This window comes from Carassius carassius, chromosome 9 (genome assembly GCF_963082965.1).
Source record: "Carassius carassius chromosome 9, fCarCar2.1, whole genome shotgun sequence".
Classification (NCBI taxonomy): domain Eukaryota; kingdom Metazoa; phylum Chordata; class Actinopteri; order Cypriniformes; family Cyprinidae; genus Carassius; species Carassius carassius.
The window spans coordinates 30,373,053-30,389,924 of NC_081763.1; the positions used below are offsets into that span (position 1 = coordinate 30,373,053).

The 16,872-nt window shown below is 39.8% G+C and overlaps 1 protein-coding gene across 11 annotated transcripts in view; it reads right to left on the bottom strand.

Annotated features, from left to right (window-relative positions):
• LOC132149565 (butyrophilin subfamily 1 member A1) overlaps positions 1-15,383 on the bottom strand; it is a 98,832-nt gene extending 83,449 nt beyond the window's left edge. For all 11 annotated transcript variants that reach the window (XM_059558923.1, XM_059558922.1, XM_059558932.1 and 8 more), the window contains exons 1-5: positions 15,240-15,383; positions 10,146-10,205; positions 9,299-9,652; positions 8,495-8,767; positions 8,163-8,270 (exon numbers count right to left, since the gene is read on the bottom strand). In XM_059558923.1, the coding sequence (XP_059414906.1) occupies positions 8,163-8,270; positions 8,495-8,767; positions 9,299-9,652; positions 10,146-10,203 (793 nt within the window). In that variant the 5' untranslated portion in view covers positions 10,204-10,205; positions 15,240-15,383. The remainder of the gene's footprint in view (positions 1-8,162; positions 8,271-8,494; positions 8,768-9,298; positions 9,653-10,145; positions 10,206-15,239) is intronic.
• Positions 15,384-16,872: the final 1,489 nt, after the last annotated feature.

The following is a 16,872-nucleotide window of genomic DNA, read 5'->3' on the forward strand; positions in this document are numbered from 1 at the left end:
TAATTAAATATTTTGTGGATGAAAACTGACTTGACATTAATACTGAATTAACTTATTGATCAGACTTTAGTTTGGGGACCAATTCTCACTATTAACTAACTCACTAACTAACTAACGAACTAACTAACTAACTAACTATTTACTGCAACGTTTGCCTCAAACTATAAAGTGCTGGTCATGTACCGGTAATTAGAATATCATCAAAAAGTTGATTTATTTCACTAATTCCATTCAAAAAGTGAAGCTTGTATATTATATTATATTCATTCATTACACACAGACTGATATATTTCAAATGTTTATTTCTTTTAATTTTGATGATTATAACTGACAACTAAAGAAAATCCCAAATTCAGTATCTCAGAAAATTAGAATATAACTTAAGACCAATACAAAGAAAGGAGTTTTGTCCTCTTTAGTCTGGATGACATGGCGTCCCAGTTTACCAAAAAGAACTTCAAATTTTGATTCGTCTGAGCACAGAACTGTTTTCCACTTTGCCACAGTCCATTTTAAATGTTTTTAGTCTTGGTCCAGAGAAAACGCCTGCGCTTCTGGATCATGTTTAGATATGGCTTCTTTTTTGACCTATAGAGTTTAAGCCAGCAACGGTGAATGGCAGGATGGATTGTGTTCACTGACAATGTTTTCTGGAAGTATTCCTGAGCCCATGTTGTGATTTCCATTACAGTAGCATTCCTGTATGTGATGCAGTGCCGTCTAAGGTCCCGAAGATCACAAGCATCCAGTATGGTTTTCCGGCCTTGACCCTTACGCACAGAGATTGTTCCAGATTCTCTGAATCTTTGGATGATATTATGTACTGTAGATGATGATAACTTCAAACTCTTTGCAGTTTTTCTCTGAGAAACTTTCTGATATTGCTCCAGTATTTTTCGCCGCAGCATTGGGGGAATTGGTGATCCTCTGCCCATCTTGACTTCTGAGAGACACTGCCACTCTGAGAGGCTCTTTTTATACCCAGTCATGTTGCCAATTGAGCTAATAAGTTGCAAATTTGTCCTCCAGCTGTTCCTTATATGTATAATTAACTTTTCCGGCCTCTTATTGCTTATTGTCCCAACTTTTTTGGAATATGCAGCTTTCATGAAATCCAAAATGAGCCAATATTTGTCATGACATTTCAAAATGTCTCACTTTCAACATTTGATATGTTATCTATATTCTATTGTGAATAAAATAGAAGTTTAATGGATAAATTTGGCATTCAGCATCTTTTTAACATTGTCCTCTGCTAACCATTTTCTGTGCTCAGTTAGAAGTGTAGAATAGTGAGAAAAAGTCTCTCCACATGCACTGAAGTAGTGGGGAGATGCAGGTACAGTGCACTGAAGTAGTGGGGAGATGCAGGTACAGTGCACTGAAGTAGTGGGGAGATGCAGGTACAGTGCACTAAAGTAGTGGGGTGATGCAGGTACAGTGCACTGAAGTAGTGGGGAGATGCAGGTACAGTGCACTGAAGTAGTGGGGTGATGCAGGTACAGTGCACTAAAGTAGTGGGGAGATGCAGGTACAGTGCACTGAAGTAGTGGGGAGATGCAGGTACAGTGCACTGAAGTAGTGGGGAGATGCAGGTACAGTGCACTGAAGTAGTGGGGAGATGCAGGTACAGTGCACTGAAGTAGTGGGGAGATGCAGGTACAGTGCACTGAAGTAGTGGGGAGATGCAGGTACAGTGCACTGAAGTAGTGGGGTGATGCAGGTACAGTGCACTGAAGTAGTGGGGAGATGCAGGTACAGTGCACTGAAGTAGTGGGGAGATGCAGGTACAGTGCACTGAAGTAGTGGGGAGATGCAGGTACAGTGCACTGAAGTAGTGGGGAGATGCAGGTACAGTGCACTGAAGTAGTGGGGTGATGCAGGTACAGTGCACTAAAGTAGTGGGGAGATGCAGGTACAGTGCACTGAAGTAGTGGGGAGATGCAGGTACAGTGCACTGAAGTAGTGGGGAGATGCAGGTACAGTGCACTGAAGTAGTGGGGAGATGCAGGTACAGTGCACTGAAGTAGTGGGGAGATGCAGGTACAGTGCACTAAAGTAGTGGGGAGATGCAGGTACAGTGCACTAAAGTAGTGGGGAGATGCAGGTACAGTGCACTAAAGTAGTGGGGAGATGCAGGTACAGTGCACTGAAGTAGTGGGGAGATGCAGCTCATTAAGAAAATCCCAAATTCAGTATCTCAGAAAATTAGAATATAACTTAAGACCAATACAAAGAAAGGAGTTTTGTCCTCTTTAGTCTGGATGACATGGCATCCCAGTTTACCAAAAAGAACTTCAAATTTTGATTCGTCTGAGCACAGAATTGTTTTCCACTTTGCCACAGTCCATTTTAAATGTTATTAGTCTTTGTCCAGAGAAAACGCCTGCGTTTCTGGATCATGTTTAGATATGGCTTCTTTTTTGACCTATAGAGTTTAAGCCAGCAACGGTGAATGGCACGATGGATTGTGTTCACTGACAATGTTTTCTGGAAGTATTCCTGAGCCCATGTTGTGATTTCCATTACAGTAGCATTCCTGTATGTGATGCAGTGCCGTCTAAGGTCCCGAAGATCACAAGCATCCAGTATGGTTTTCCGGCCTTGACCCTTACGCACAGAGATTGTTCCAGATTCTCTGAATCTTTGGATGATATTATGTACTGTAGATGATGATAACTTCAAACTCTTTGCAGTTTTTCTCTGAGAAACTTTCTGATATTGCTCCAGTATTTTTCGCCGCAGCATTGGGGGAATTGGTGATCCTCTGCCCATCTTGACTTCTGAGAGACACTGCCACTCTGAGAGGCTCTTTTTATACCCAGTCATGTTGCCAATTGAGCTAATAAGTTGCAAATTTGTCCTCCAGCTGTTCCTTATATGTATAATTAACTTTTCCGGCCTCTTATTGCTTATTGTCCCAACTTTTTTGGAATATGCAGCTTTCATGAAATCCAAAATGAGCCAATATTTGTCATGACATTTCAAAATGTCTCACTTTCAACATTTGATATGTTATCTATATTCTATTGTGAATAAAATAGAAGTTTAATGGATAAATTTGGCATTCAGCATCTTTTTAACATTGTCCTCTGCTAACCATTTTCTGTGCTCAGTTAGAAGTGTAGAATAGTGAGAAAAAGTCTCTCCACATGCACTGAAGTAGTGGGGAGATGCAGGTACAGTGCACTGAAGTAGTGGGGAGATGCAGGTACAGTGCACTGAAGTAGTGGGGTGATGCAGGTACAGTGCACTAAAGTAGTGGGGAGATGCAGGTACAGTGCACTGAAGTAGTGGGGAGATGCAGGTACAGTGCACTGAAGTAGTGGGGAGATGCAGGTACAGTGCACTGAAGTAGTGGGGAGATGCAGGTACAGTGCACTGAAGTAGTGGGGAGATGCAGGTACAGTGCAGTAAAGTAGTGGGGAGATGCAGGTACAGTGCACTAAAGTAGTGGGGAGATGCAGGTACAGTGCACTGAAGTAGTGGGGAGATGCAGGTACAGTGCACTAAAGTAGTGGGGAGATGCAGGTACAGTGCACTGAAGTAGTGGGGAGATGCAGGTACAGTGCACTGAAGTAGTGGGGTGATGCAGGTACAGTGCACTGAAGTAGTGGGGAGATGCAGCTCATTAAGAAAATCCCAAATTCAGTATCTCAGAAAATTAGAATATAACTTAAGACCAATACAAAGAAAGGAGTTTTGTCCTCTTTAGTCTGGATGACATGGCATCCCAGTTTACCAAAAAGAACTTCAAATTTTGATTCGTCTGAGCACAGAATTGTTTTCAACTTTGCCACAGTCCATTTTAAATGTTATTAGTCTTTGTCCAGAGAAAACGCCTGCGTTTCTGGATCATGTTTAGATATGGCTTCTTTTTTGACCTATAGAGTTTAAGCCAGCAACGGTGAATGGCACGATGGATTGTGTTCACTGACAATGTTTTCTGGAAGTATTCCTGAGCCCATGTTGTGATTTCCATTACAGTAGCATTCCTGTATGTGATGCAGTGCCGTCTAAGGTCCCGAAGATCACAAGCATCCAGTATGGTTTTCCGGCCTTGACCCTTACGCACAGAGATTGTTCCAGATTCTCTGAATCTTTGGATGATATTATGTACTGTAGATGATGATAACTTCAAACTCTTTGCAGTTTTTCTCTGAGAAACTTTCTGATATTGCTCCAGTATTTTTCGCCGCAGCATTGGGGGAATTGGTGATCCTCTGCCCATCTTGACTTCTGAGAGACACTGCCACTCTGAGAGGCTCTTTTTATACCCAGTCATGTTGCCAATTGAGCTAATAAGTTGCAAATTTGTCCTCCAGCTGTTCCTTATATGTATAATTAACTTTTCCGGCCTCTTATTGCTTATTGTCCCAACTTTTTTGGAATATGCAGCTTTCATGAAATCCAAAATGAGCCAATATTTGTCATGACATTTCAAAATGTCTCACTTTCAACATTTGATATGTTATCTATATTCTATTGTGAATAAAATAGAAGTTTAATGGATAAATTTGGCATTCAGCATCTTTTTAACATTGTCCTCTGCTAACCATTTTCTGTGCTCAGTTAGAAGTGTAGAATAGTGAGAAAAAGTCTCTCCACATGCACTGAAGTAGTGGGGAGATGCAGGTACAGTGCACTGAAGTAGTGGGGAGATGCAGGTACAGTGCACTGAAGTAGTGGGGTGATGCAGGTACAGTGCACTAAAGTAGTGGGGTGATGCAGGTACAGTGCACTGAAGTAGTGGGGTGATGCAGGTACAGTGCACTGAAGTAGTGGGGTGATGCAGGTACAGTGCACTGAAGTAGTGGGGTGATGCAGGTACAGTGCACTGAAGTAGTGGGGAGATGCAGGTACAGTGCACTGAAGTAGTGGGGAGATGCAGGTACAGTGCACTGAAGTAGTGGGGAGATGCAGGTACAGTGCACTAAAGTAGTGGGGAGATGCAGGTACAGTGCACTGAAGTAGTGGGGAGATGCAGGTACAGTGCACTGAAGTAGTGGGGTGATGCAGGTACAGTGCACTGAAGTAGTGGGGAGATGCAGGTACAGTGCACTGAAGTAGTGGGGAGATGCAGGTACAGTGCACTGAAGTAGTGGGGAGATGCAGGTACAGTGCACTGAAGTAGTGGGGAGATGCAGGTACAGTGCACTGAAGTAGTGGGGTGATGCAGGTACAGTGCACTGAAGTAGTGGGGAGATGCAGGTACAGTGCACTGAAGTAGTGGGGAGATGCAGGTACAGTGCACTGAAGTAGTGGGGAGATGCAGGTACAGTGCACTGAAGTAGTGGGGAGATGCAGGTACAGTGCACTGAAGTAGTGGGGTGATGCAGGTACAGTGCACTGAAGTAGTGGGGAGATGCAGGTACAGTGCAGTGGGGTGAGCGTTGGGATTCGATCTTCTCAGCAGCCCACCACTCCACTGCACTAACCTCACCTGCATCTCTCTTGTCCGTCCAGATGTAGTGATGTTGCTCAATGCACGCACAACTTGAACATAATTCATAACATCAGGTTTTAAACCGGATACCTTGGAAGGATCAAAGATTGTGAGGGCTTTGAATAGTTCAGTGCATGTCTCTTCATCACTGTCGTAGCTTGGAGGAACATTCTGCCATTGCTTCATTAAACAGCTCTGAACCTCATCGTCATTTAACTCCTTCAGTTGCTCTCTAGTCTTGGGAGTCCTCAGCCTCTGCAGTGCACCCATTTACTCAAACAGCATGCTGAGTTCCTCCAGCTGACTGAAGATTGTGGCAGCTGTGGGTCTGCATGGTTTGGGTGCCAAGAATATCCGAGCTGTGCTCCATGATGAAGGTGGCCTGGACTTTCAGGAGCTTTCCGTTCTTTTCTAACAGAACTCGAAGATTTGTTGTTGTTAAGCTTTACTGTCCCTCCTGGGGGAAACTAGTTTTGCTGCAGTAAGTCACAACACATACAGACAATAAATAATCTCCATACAACACCTTCACATAGCTGGCCAATCAGCGTACACCTTGCTTTTCAGAACTTTGTAAAAATCAATGTATTTCAGAAGGCAGGGCATAGAGGAGAAACAATAAATGTACATTATGTGGAAAATAATTAGTTTTTTAACCTTAAACTGCATAAAAACAATGCATTACAACAAATACACAATAAAATGTTAAGCAACGTCATATGATCTCTTTAAAAGATAAAGGATAGCATCCTCCACACCTCTATCTTCTCTGCAGGTTAACTGTAATGAGTCAAAGCTGGTCGCTGTCTTCTGTAAAATCAATTCCTTTACTATTTTTTCAAAGCATTTCATAATTCATGACATTGATGACTGGTCTAAAATCATTTAAATTCTTGGTAACTTTACTTTTTGGCACAGGGACTATGTTAGATTTTTTACATATTTTGGGGAATTTTTGTACTTTAAGAGACGCTAAAAATATAATGGTGATTTCACATAATTGATCTGCACAGATCCTTAACACCTTATCTCTATGTTATTGGTCCTTGGACTCTTCTTGACATCTACATTTTGAAAAAGACGTTTAATCTCATGAATTCAGTATTTCCATAATTACTAGATAGTGTTCTCTGTTTTAATTCATTTATTTCTGCACTAAAATCACGATTGTCAAACCTTAAATAATACTCATTTAATTTATCCACAAAATGTATAGTGGAGTTAAAAGCATCCAGTCTGATTATTTTGGTATCCTTCTTCTCACTTCCTGCCAAGGTTTTGACCCCAAGACTGCTGATCTTACATTTTTTTCCATTCAGCTGCTCTTTGGTGCTCACACCGTCTCAGTAAGGTCATCAGTATTGCTTGAAACTTCCTAAAAAACAGTCAGTCTTTGCAATCAAAGGACCCCTGTAAAGTCAATGAACTGTCCTCCGTTCAAACTCAGACTCTTTTTTCTCTCTATGTAGCACTGATTTATACACAGGTAACAAATAAACTTATGACCAGAAAACCAGCAATAGATTTCATTGTCCACTTGATGGAGCAATAACACAGGTCAATTGACTTATTCTGTCTTGTATTACAAGTAACATATTGATAAAAAAAATACTCAGTGACTTGTTGAGCTTACAGTTATTAAAATCGCCTTTTTATAAAACTCCAGCACAGCTTTAGAGGTCTGTGGCAGCGTTGGGATGAAGCCATGCAAGAAATCAATATTTTCTGCCAGGTATTGCACTGCTTTTATCCAGAATCTCAATCTTGTCTGGACAGCAAACACAGGCATGAGAGGAGACAGGCCCTGCGGCATCATGAAGGCCCTCAGTTCAAGACAACGCTGGGGTGACTGACAGAAAACACACTTTACCAAACCACACATCCGGTTCAGTTCTTCACATGTGTCTGAAACATCTCTAAAACCAGCTGATGCAGATGTGCCAGTCACATGGCCAAGGAAAGGATAAGGCCCTCCTCTTGGCACTCTGCTCTCTCTCTCTCTCTGTCTCTCCATCTCTCTCTCTCACTCTCACTCTCACTCTCACTCTCTCTCTCTCTCTCTCTTTCTCTCTCTCACACTCTCTCTCTCTCAGATAACAGTTTACACACATGCTGGCTACATTTAACTGTTTGTGTTTTACCATCCTTCATCTATTTTGTAACCAGTTCAAGTGTAACCATAATGAAATACTGTTATTAAACCATTTTCATTATAAATTATGTGCTTGCTGCTTACTAGTCTCAATTCAACATTAACATTAAAGTGCTAACTATTGCAATACAATATAGTCACATAATATCAATGCTCTCCCACATATTTATCTGTTCTAACTGCTCTTATTTCTGTTGTTGGTATAAGTTGCAGTGAGGGGTAATAGACAAGAAAATAGACAATTTTATACCATTGTGCTGTTAACATTTCTTTAGTCATTCTTCAATCCAACAGTCTGAACCACTGCAGAGAAACCATCCTTACTATCCTCATTGTATTATTATTCTCAAATGATTTAATTTTAAAATAATTTTTTTTAATACAATTTTAAATTTGTAATACTTTGCTTTTATTGTTGTGATTATTTGTATGATTGTTTTAATTATTTTTTTATGTAAAACACTTTGAATTACATAAATAAATAAACTTGCCTTGCCTTAAAAAATCTCCAAACTGCCTTATTTACATCAAATATATAAAATAACAAGAAAACAAGTATTTTACCTCTGTTTTTACGAGCAAACACAGCTATCAGTATTCCAACAATCACACTGAGCACAACAGCAACTGAAATCATGATGACTGATGTCCTCCAAGAACTAAACATATTACCTGCAAAACAAAACAGTAATTAAGCACATTGTGTAAAATAAAGGTAATTTAATTAAATGAATAAAAACCATATATAATGTTCAGTTATGAGTTGTACATAGACAGTAAAATGTTTAGCTTTACATAATGTAATGGACTGAGCTGATAATCATTAGTCTTTTTACTGCATCAAAAATACCACAAGGTGGTGACAAAATAACAGTAACAGAAGTGTCAGCTCTTACTTGAGCTGATAATCAGTGCCTCCAGCATGTGATGTCTCAGTTTGACTCTGCAGTGAATCTTGTCGTCCCTGTGATGTACAGTAGTGGTGTGTTTCACACTGAATCCCTCTGTGTTTCTGTGTGTCTCTGTAGTTTCTGAACTTAAACTGACTCCTTCACTGTCCAGCCACTCAAGATCAGGTTCAGGGTTCCAGCCTTCAGATTCACACTGAAGATGAAGCCCTCCTGAATGATCAAACCCATCTACAGTGATCACTGGAGGACGTCCTACAGCTACAGACCAACAAGAAGATCATTCTGTTGTTGTTCTGACTTTTTTAAGTTAGTTAGAGCATGTTAAGGCTGGAATACGGTACACAACATTTTCCCTGATTTCCCCCCAATTTACAGTCTGGAGAAGTTGACGGTTGTTGATGAAAGTCAGAGCTAGTCTCCAGATTTGAATTGATTTGAGTTGCGTAGTGTATGAAGGTCACAGACTCCAATTTTTTAGCTTCACACTTTGATTCAATCCAGTCGGAGATCAAACACGAGTGATATTTTCCGCTGATTTTAGGACACATATTGTTTTAATTTGTCATGTGTCTCCTAGCAACAAGATGCATGTTTCTGCGTCAGTTTGTTATCAGAAAAACTTGAAAGTCTGGTAGTGTGTGATCCTCAGTCATTTAGTGTGTGATGGCCAGCTTTACTTTGTGATTATTTACAAAGTCGTTAAGTGTATGGTTTTAAAATCTGTTTTTTTTTTAGAATTTAGAAGTTGTGTAGTATATTCCAGCCTTTAGTTTTCACTGGTTTACTCACCTTCAACTCTGACTTCAACAGTGGTATCATCAGACCAGGATTTGGACTCAATAAAACACTTATAAAGTCCTTCATCAGAGACTCGGACTGATGAGAGTGTGAGTGATGCATCTCCTCTCTGTAGTTCTTGATGATTCAGTTTTGTTCTCTCTCTGTAGGATTGAATCTGATCTGTGTTTCTGTCTTCATGATCCTGATAAAGATGAACTAGTTGTGAGTCTTTCTGATCAGATCTAAACCACTCCACTCTCATGTCCACAACACTGATGTTGGGTTTGACTGAACAGGGCAGAATCACATCTTCACCAGCTACAGTAAGAACAGGATCTGCAGATCCCACGACTTTATACTGCTCTGTTAAAGAGAAAGAGAGCAGGTATAATTAAATGTGAACCTCGTGTCAGTTGAACTGTCATCCTTCAAGGACTACAGCGTTCACATGTAAAGCAGTGACTGTCCTTCTCCACACAGCTCTGCGTCCGATCATCTCTGCTTGAAAACACTGCTTGTGTGTGTTTTTCCATTAGCATTCATAAATGGCTCTTTGTAAACTTTATTCTAATTGGTCAGTATTTCTGAATAATGATAAATAACTGACCATGTATCCAGGAAACCTACAGTTTCTGTTCTGTGGTTTGTACATGTAAGCCGATAATATAATTACACCTGAGATCAAAATTTCACATCCATTTACTTGGTTAGTAGGTAATCAATGGCATAATGTACAGTGGCCTGGTCCTTATCACATAAACTATAAACTAAAACTATAATTATAAATATATTTCAGCTGGATAATGAATGAACATGAACACACACTTCAGCTCTTTTCATGGGTGTGAATAATTACCTGATACTGAATCTGTAATTCCACTAATAATCAGCAAGGTCAAACAAATGAACTTCATCTCTAAAGGACAGAAATGAAAATAAAACATAATAAACAGTCAGCTCGTGTGTTAACATTCATGCATTCGCTCTGAATACTTGAACATTTACATTTACAATTACATTTGACATTAGGGTGACCATATTTAAATTTTCAAAAAAGAGGACAGTTGGGAGCACAATGCATGGGGGGGGGGGGGGGTTGGGGGGTTTGATAAGGGCCATATCCCTTATCAAAACTCTAAATATGTCATTTCCATAACTAAAATACATAGGGCCTATCTAACAATCACCGTTTTGCAGATTTATTTTAAAAACTGCTAAAAGCAGTGGCGGTTCCAGGATTTATTTATTGGGGGTGCTAAGGAGGGGCTTAAAAGTTTGGGGGGTGCCAAAAAAACGAATTGCGTCTGTAAGCTTCAGCTCTCTAAATAGCATGCAAATTTTTATATACAGGTCCTTCTCAAAAAATTATCATATTGTGATAAAGTTCATTATTTTCCATAATGTAATGATAAAAATTAAACTTTCATCTATTTTAGATTCATTGCACACCAACTGAAATATTTCAGGTCTTTTATTGTTTTAATACTGATGATTTTGGCATACAGCTCATGAAAACCCAAAATGCCTGTCTTAAAAAATTAGCATATCATGAAATAGGTAAAAGAGCTATTAACCTAATCATCTGAATCAACTAATTAACTCTAAACACCTGCAAAAGATTCCTGAGGCTTTTAAAAACTCCAGCCTGGTTCATTACTCAAAACCGCAATCATGGGTAAGACTGCCGACCTGACTGCTGTCCAGAAGGCCATCATTGACACCCTCAAGCGAGAGGGTAAGACACAGAAAGAAATTTCTGAACGAACTGGCTGTTCCCAGAGTGCTGTATCAAGGCACCTCAGTGGGAAGTCTGTGGGAAGGAAAAAGTGTGGCAGAAAACGCTCCACAACGAGAAGAGGTGACCGGACCCTGAGGAAGATTGTGGAGAAGGACCGATTCCAGACCTTGGGGGACCTGCGGAAGCAGTGGACTGAGTCTGGAGTAGAAACATCCAGAGCCACCGTGCAAATGCGTGTGCAGGAAATGGGCTACAGGTGCCGCATTCCCCAGGTCAAGCCACTTTTGAACCAGAAACAGCGGCAGAAGCGCCTGACCTGGGCTACAGAGAAGCAGCACTGGACTTTTGGACAAATTTTGCATGTCATTCGGAAATCAAGGTGCCAGAGTCTGGAGGAAGACTGGGGAGAAGGAAATGCCAAAATGCCTGAAGTCCAGTGTCAAGTACCCACAGTCAGTGATGGTCTGGGGTGCCATGTCAGCTGCTGGTGTTGGTCCACTGTGTTTTATCAAGGGCAGGGTCAATGCAGCTAGCTATCAGGAGATTTTGGAGCACTTCATGCTTCCATCTGCTGAAAAGCTTTATGGAGATGAAGATCCACCTGGCACCTGCTCACAGTGCCAAAACCACTGGTAAATGGTTTACTGACCATGGTATTACTGTGCTCAATTGGCCTGCCAACTCTCCTGACCTGAACCCCATAGAGAATCTGTGGGATATTGTGAAGAGAAAGTTGAGAGACGCACGACCCAACACTCTGGATGAGCTTAAGGCCGCTATCGAAGCATCCTGGGCCTCCATAACACCTCAGCAGTGCCACAGGCTGATTGCCTCCATGCCACGCCGCATTGAAGCAGTCATTTCTGCAAAAGGATTCCCGACCAAGTATTGAGTGCATAACTGAACATAATTATTTGAAGGTTGACTTTTTTTTGTATTAAAAACACTTTTCTTTTATTGGTCGGATGAAATATGCTAATTTTTTAAGACAGGCATTTTGGGTTTTCATGAGCTGTATGCCAAAATCATCAGTATTAAAACAATAAAAGACCTGAAATATTTCAGTTGGTGTGCAATGAATCTAAAATATATGAAAGTTTAATTTTTATCAATAAATTATGGAAAATAATGAACTATCACAATATGCTAATTTTTTGAGAAGGACCTGTACAGCTGCTTCGAAAAAGGCAAAATATCCTCCCTGTGCTGGGATGAGTCGTAGCAAGTTTGCAAATTTAAGCAAGTTTGATGGGGCTATAGCCCCGCCCTTGCGCCGCCACTGGCTACAAGGCTTCCTACCAGTGGTCATCTTTAACAAAACTTAACATCTACCACAGTTTTATCATAGGTAGAATGCAAAACTTTCAATACAAGCATTTCAATCAAACGTAATTAATGCAATATTTCAAACCTTCAACCCACGAGAGAAAATCAACCTGCCGCAAAAGTTTAAAATAAGCCCAATTCTGTGGAATTAAAGGGTTGGTTCACCCAATAATCAAAATGATGTCATTAATGACTCACCCTCATGTCGTTCCAAACCTGTGAGACCTCCGTTTATCTTCAGAACACAGTTTAAGATATTTTAGATTTAGTCCGTGAGCTTTCTGTCCCTCCATTGAAACTGTGTGTACAGTATACTGTCCATGTCCAGAAAGGTAAGAAAAACATCATCAAAGTAGTCCATGTGACATCAGAGGGTCAGTTAGAATTTTTTGAAGCTTCGAAAATACATTTTGGTGCAAAAATAGCAAAAACTACAACTTTATTCAGCATTGTCTTCTCTTCCGGGTCTGTTGTGAGCACGTTCACTGCAGTTTGTGATATCCGGTTCGCGAACGAATCACTCGATGTAACCGGATCTTCTTGAACCAGTTCACCAAATCGAACTGAATTATTTGAAATGGTTCATGTCTCCAATATGCATTAATCCACAAATGACTTAAGCTGTGAACTTTTTTAATGTGGCTGACACTCCCTCGGAGTTAAAATAAACCAATATTCCTGAGTAATTCATTTACTCAAACAGTACACTGACTGAACTGCTGGGAAGAGAGAACTGAAGATGAACACAGAGCCGAGCCAGATAACGAACGAAAGATTGACTCGTTCTCGAGTCAATATCCGGTTGCATCAGTTTTCGTATCAACAGTAGTGATGGGAAGTTCGGTTCTTTTCCGCGAACCGGTTCTTCCGGACAGTTCGATTCAATAAACCGGTTGAAGAAAACGGTTCACCGGTTGTTTTGCGCTTGACGTAATGACGTCACTGGCGATGACTGCCCTTGTTTCAAGCCTTCGGTTTACCCGCGCTCATAACATTAGCACAGAATCAGTTCATAATCAATCACCAAAAGAATCAGTTCAGTTCAGATTCTCTGTGTGTCAGTCTGCTTCACGCTGAATTACACATGCGCAGTATCATCAGCTCCTCGGTTCACGAATCGGATGCGTCTGACAGAAACGGTTCTTGACACGAGAACGAGTCAGTCTTTTGTTCGTTATCTGTCTCGGCTCAGTGTTCATCTTCAGTTCTCTCTTCACATCAGTTCAGTCAGTGTACTGTTTGAGTAAATGAATTACTCCGGGATATTGGTTTGTTTGAACTTAGAGGGAGTGTCAGCCACATTAAAAAAGTTAACAGCTTAAGTCATTTGTGGATTAATACTTATTGGAAACGCGAACCGTTCGATTCAACTCGATTTGGTGAACTGGTTCAAGAAGATCTGGTTACATCGAGTGATTCGTTCGCGAACCGGATATCACAACACTGCAGTGAACTCTCTCACAACAGACACGGAAGAGAAGACAATGCTGAATAAAGTCGTAGTTTTTGCTATTTTTGGACCAAAATGTATTTCGATGCTTCAAAAAATTCTAACTGACCCTCTGATGTCACATGGACTACTTTGATGATGTTTTTCTTACCTTTCTGGACATGGACAGTATACCGTACACCAGTGGCGAGGTCAGAAATTTTAAACTGAGTGGACCTTGGTGGAATAGGGTGGACCTGAATGACTACTCTCAAATTACACAAATTTTACAATATAGGATAAAATCACTATACAGTTCAGATAAGTTAAATGTGATTGATTGTTAGCCAACAAATTCATGAATATACAACAAAATACTTTTACAAGCAGCTACAAGGAAGACAAATATAGATATTGTACTGCTATATGACCACTGTAGCAAGACATCAGTGTTCAGTAATTGTGTTCATTTTAAACTGGAATAACCTGGTTCACTAACTTACTGTGCCACGGCCAAATTTCTGACAGCATTATACTTTGAGAGCGATCAGATGTTGCTTACATTAAGGTGCGTAACCATCTTTTCAAACGTGGGGGACAGAAATTACATATATATATATATATATACACATATATACACATATATATTTATACAGTAAGGCAATTATATGAAAAGGTTTTCGCTCTACAGTAGTTATTTTTATGAAACTTCATGTACGTGTTTAAGTGTTTAGTATGTCACATATGCATGATTTTTTTTTCGGCTTTCCCACATTTTTTTTTTTTTTTTTTGTCTGTTCTGATTAGGTGGGCCAGCCGTCAGTTTGAGTGGGCCAGTGCCACCCTGGCCCTTATGTAGCCTCGCCCCTGCCGTACACACAGTTTCAATGGAGGGACTGAGAGCTCTCGGACTAAATCTAAAATATCTTAAACCGTGTTCTGAAGATAAACGGAGGTCTCACGGGTTTGGAAGGAAATGAGGTTGAGTTATTAATGACATAATTTTCATTTTTGGGTTAACTATCCCTTAAAATGCGAATTTGGCAATACGACGTGCATCCAAAGCGATTTAAATGGTTACTCCGCATATTAATAGCGGCTCCCTGATGAGCAAACATTATATTCAACATTAGAATGTTTGCGGGAGCAGGAGGTGATGGTCAGAAATTGGGAGCGGGTTTAAGAAAACAGTCTTGTGCAGATCTTTAATACAAAAACGCACACAATGAATGGCGACTGTAGAAAGCAAAACACGAATCCCGGAACTTTTGGGCGATTTAGAAATCTCGACCAGACGCGGGTTTTTTGGGGGGTCCAAAAAGAGGACATGTCCAGGGAAAAGAGGACTTATGGTCACCCTATTTTACATACAGATCTACAGTCAACTGATTAAATTAGTAAAGAGAAACAAGACACAAATGCAAGACAACAAATCTACATATTTTCGGTTGACCTACCTTCAGCTGAGCATTAATTGCGGTGTTCACATGAGTTTCTGAATAAATTATTTCTATAATTATTTGATATTAACAAAATGTTGATACGAGATTTATCGAAAGGAGAACATCCTGCCTCACTCAGTTTCACTTTCACAATCTACCTCTTGACAAAGACACCGCCCTAATCATCCTTCAGCTGAATCTACTTTTTGTCTAAAATATTTTGCAAATATTATAATGCATTTAAACAAATAAAACAAAACACAAAAAAAATTATTTTTTTTCTCTCCAAAAAGTCGCTCGAGAGATTGCATTAAAACATTTTACACAGACATGTATCGAACTGCACACAGACGTCATCAGTGAGCGACCGCAGGGTCCTTTCAGTCAGCTGTTAAATAATATGATCAGCGAATCAAAACACAGCAATATTATGAAATATCATTACAGGGGAAGAATGATTACAATATTAAACGCAGGCTTTTCGGTTAAAAATGTGTATTTGTCTCATTGACATAAAAAAATTGGATTAGTGCGGAATACGTCTATTGCTCAGTTGTGTTTGATATGTGTGATCAGTCTCAGTAAATAATCTCCATATTTAGCTGCGTATGCAGATGTGAAGACTAGTGAGCATACACAGTAACGATCGAATCCAACCCCTGTTTGGTCAGTAAACATCAGTGCTGTTTTCTTCATCAGTTGATAGTAATGTCAGACAGCAGACCTCAAGACTGTGGAGCTCCAGCTGTGCTGCTGTCAGTGTCTCATCGCTCCTACAGCACACAACAGACTGAGAGCAGAGAGGAGACGCTCCACAGCATCATCAGAGACACACAACATTCAACATACACTCATGATTGAGGAGATTTATACTGATCAAAAGCGACATTTAGAACGTCAAAGATTTACATTTCACAAAATGTGGTTCCTTTTTATTCAAATAACCCTAAAAAAAAAAAAAACCCAGCATGATTGTTTCAACATTGATAGCAGACAATCACCATCAGAATTATTTCTGAAAGACTGGAGTAATGATGCTGAAAATTCAGCTTTGACTTACAGCAATAAATCACATTTTAAAATATTTGATTATCTTGGTCAATGTTGTTATCATGATTATATTTATAATCCTTGGAAGCCAAAATCAAAATTAAACTTGATGAATCCCACAACCCTACTTTTTATTAACATTCACAATCAGAACGGTACTGGAGATCTTTTGTCATATTTGTGGCTATTAGATTGTCTTTAGACATCTAAGGTTAGGTCAAAGCAAACATTTCAAGAATTTAAAGTGTTTATCGTCATATACCTAGTGAGGAAAACAAGTTTCCCTGAGCAATGAAATTCTTACTTTGCGGTCTACAGTGAATGCCATGACAGTGCAAAACTATACACACACACACAAACTATACACTATACAAACTATACATACATACAAATGTAAGAAACATAATAATAAAAACTATGCTGCAGTAGTAGGAATATAGACTATATATGCGAGGAAATAGTAGGAATATAGAATATGAAAAACAGAAATATAGACTGTATATGATTTCTATATAAGCATATGTGCAGTATTAACTTATTTGCAAAAAATAATAGTGCAATAACAGATGTGAAAATTGAGATGAGGCTACATGAGTAA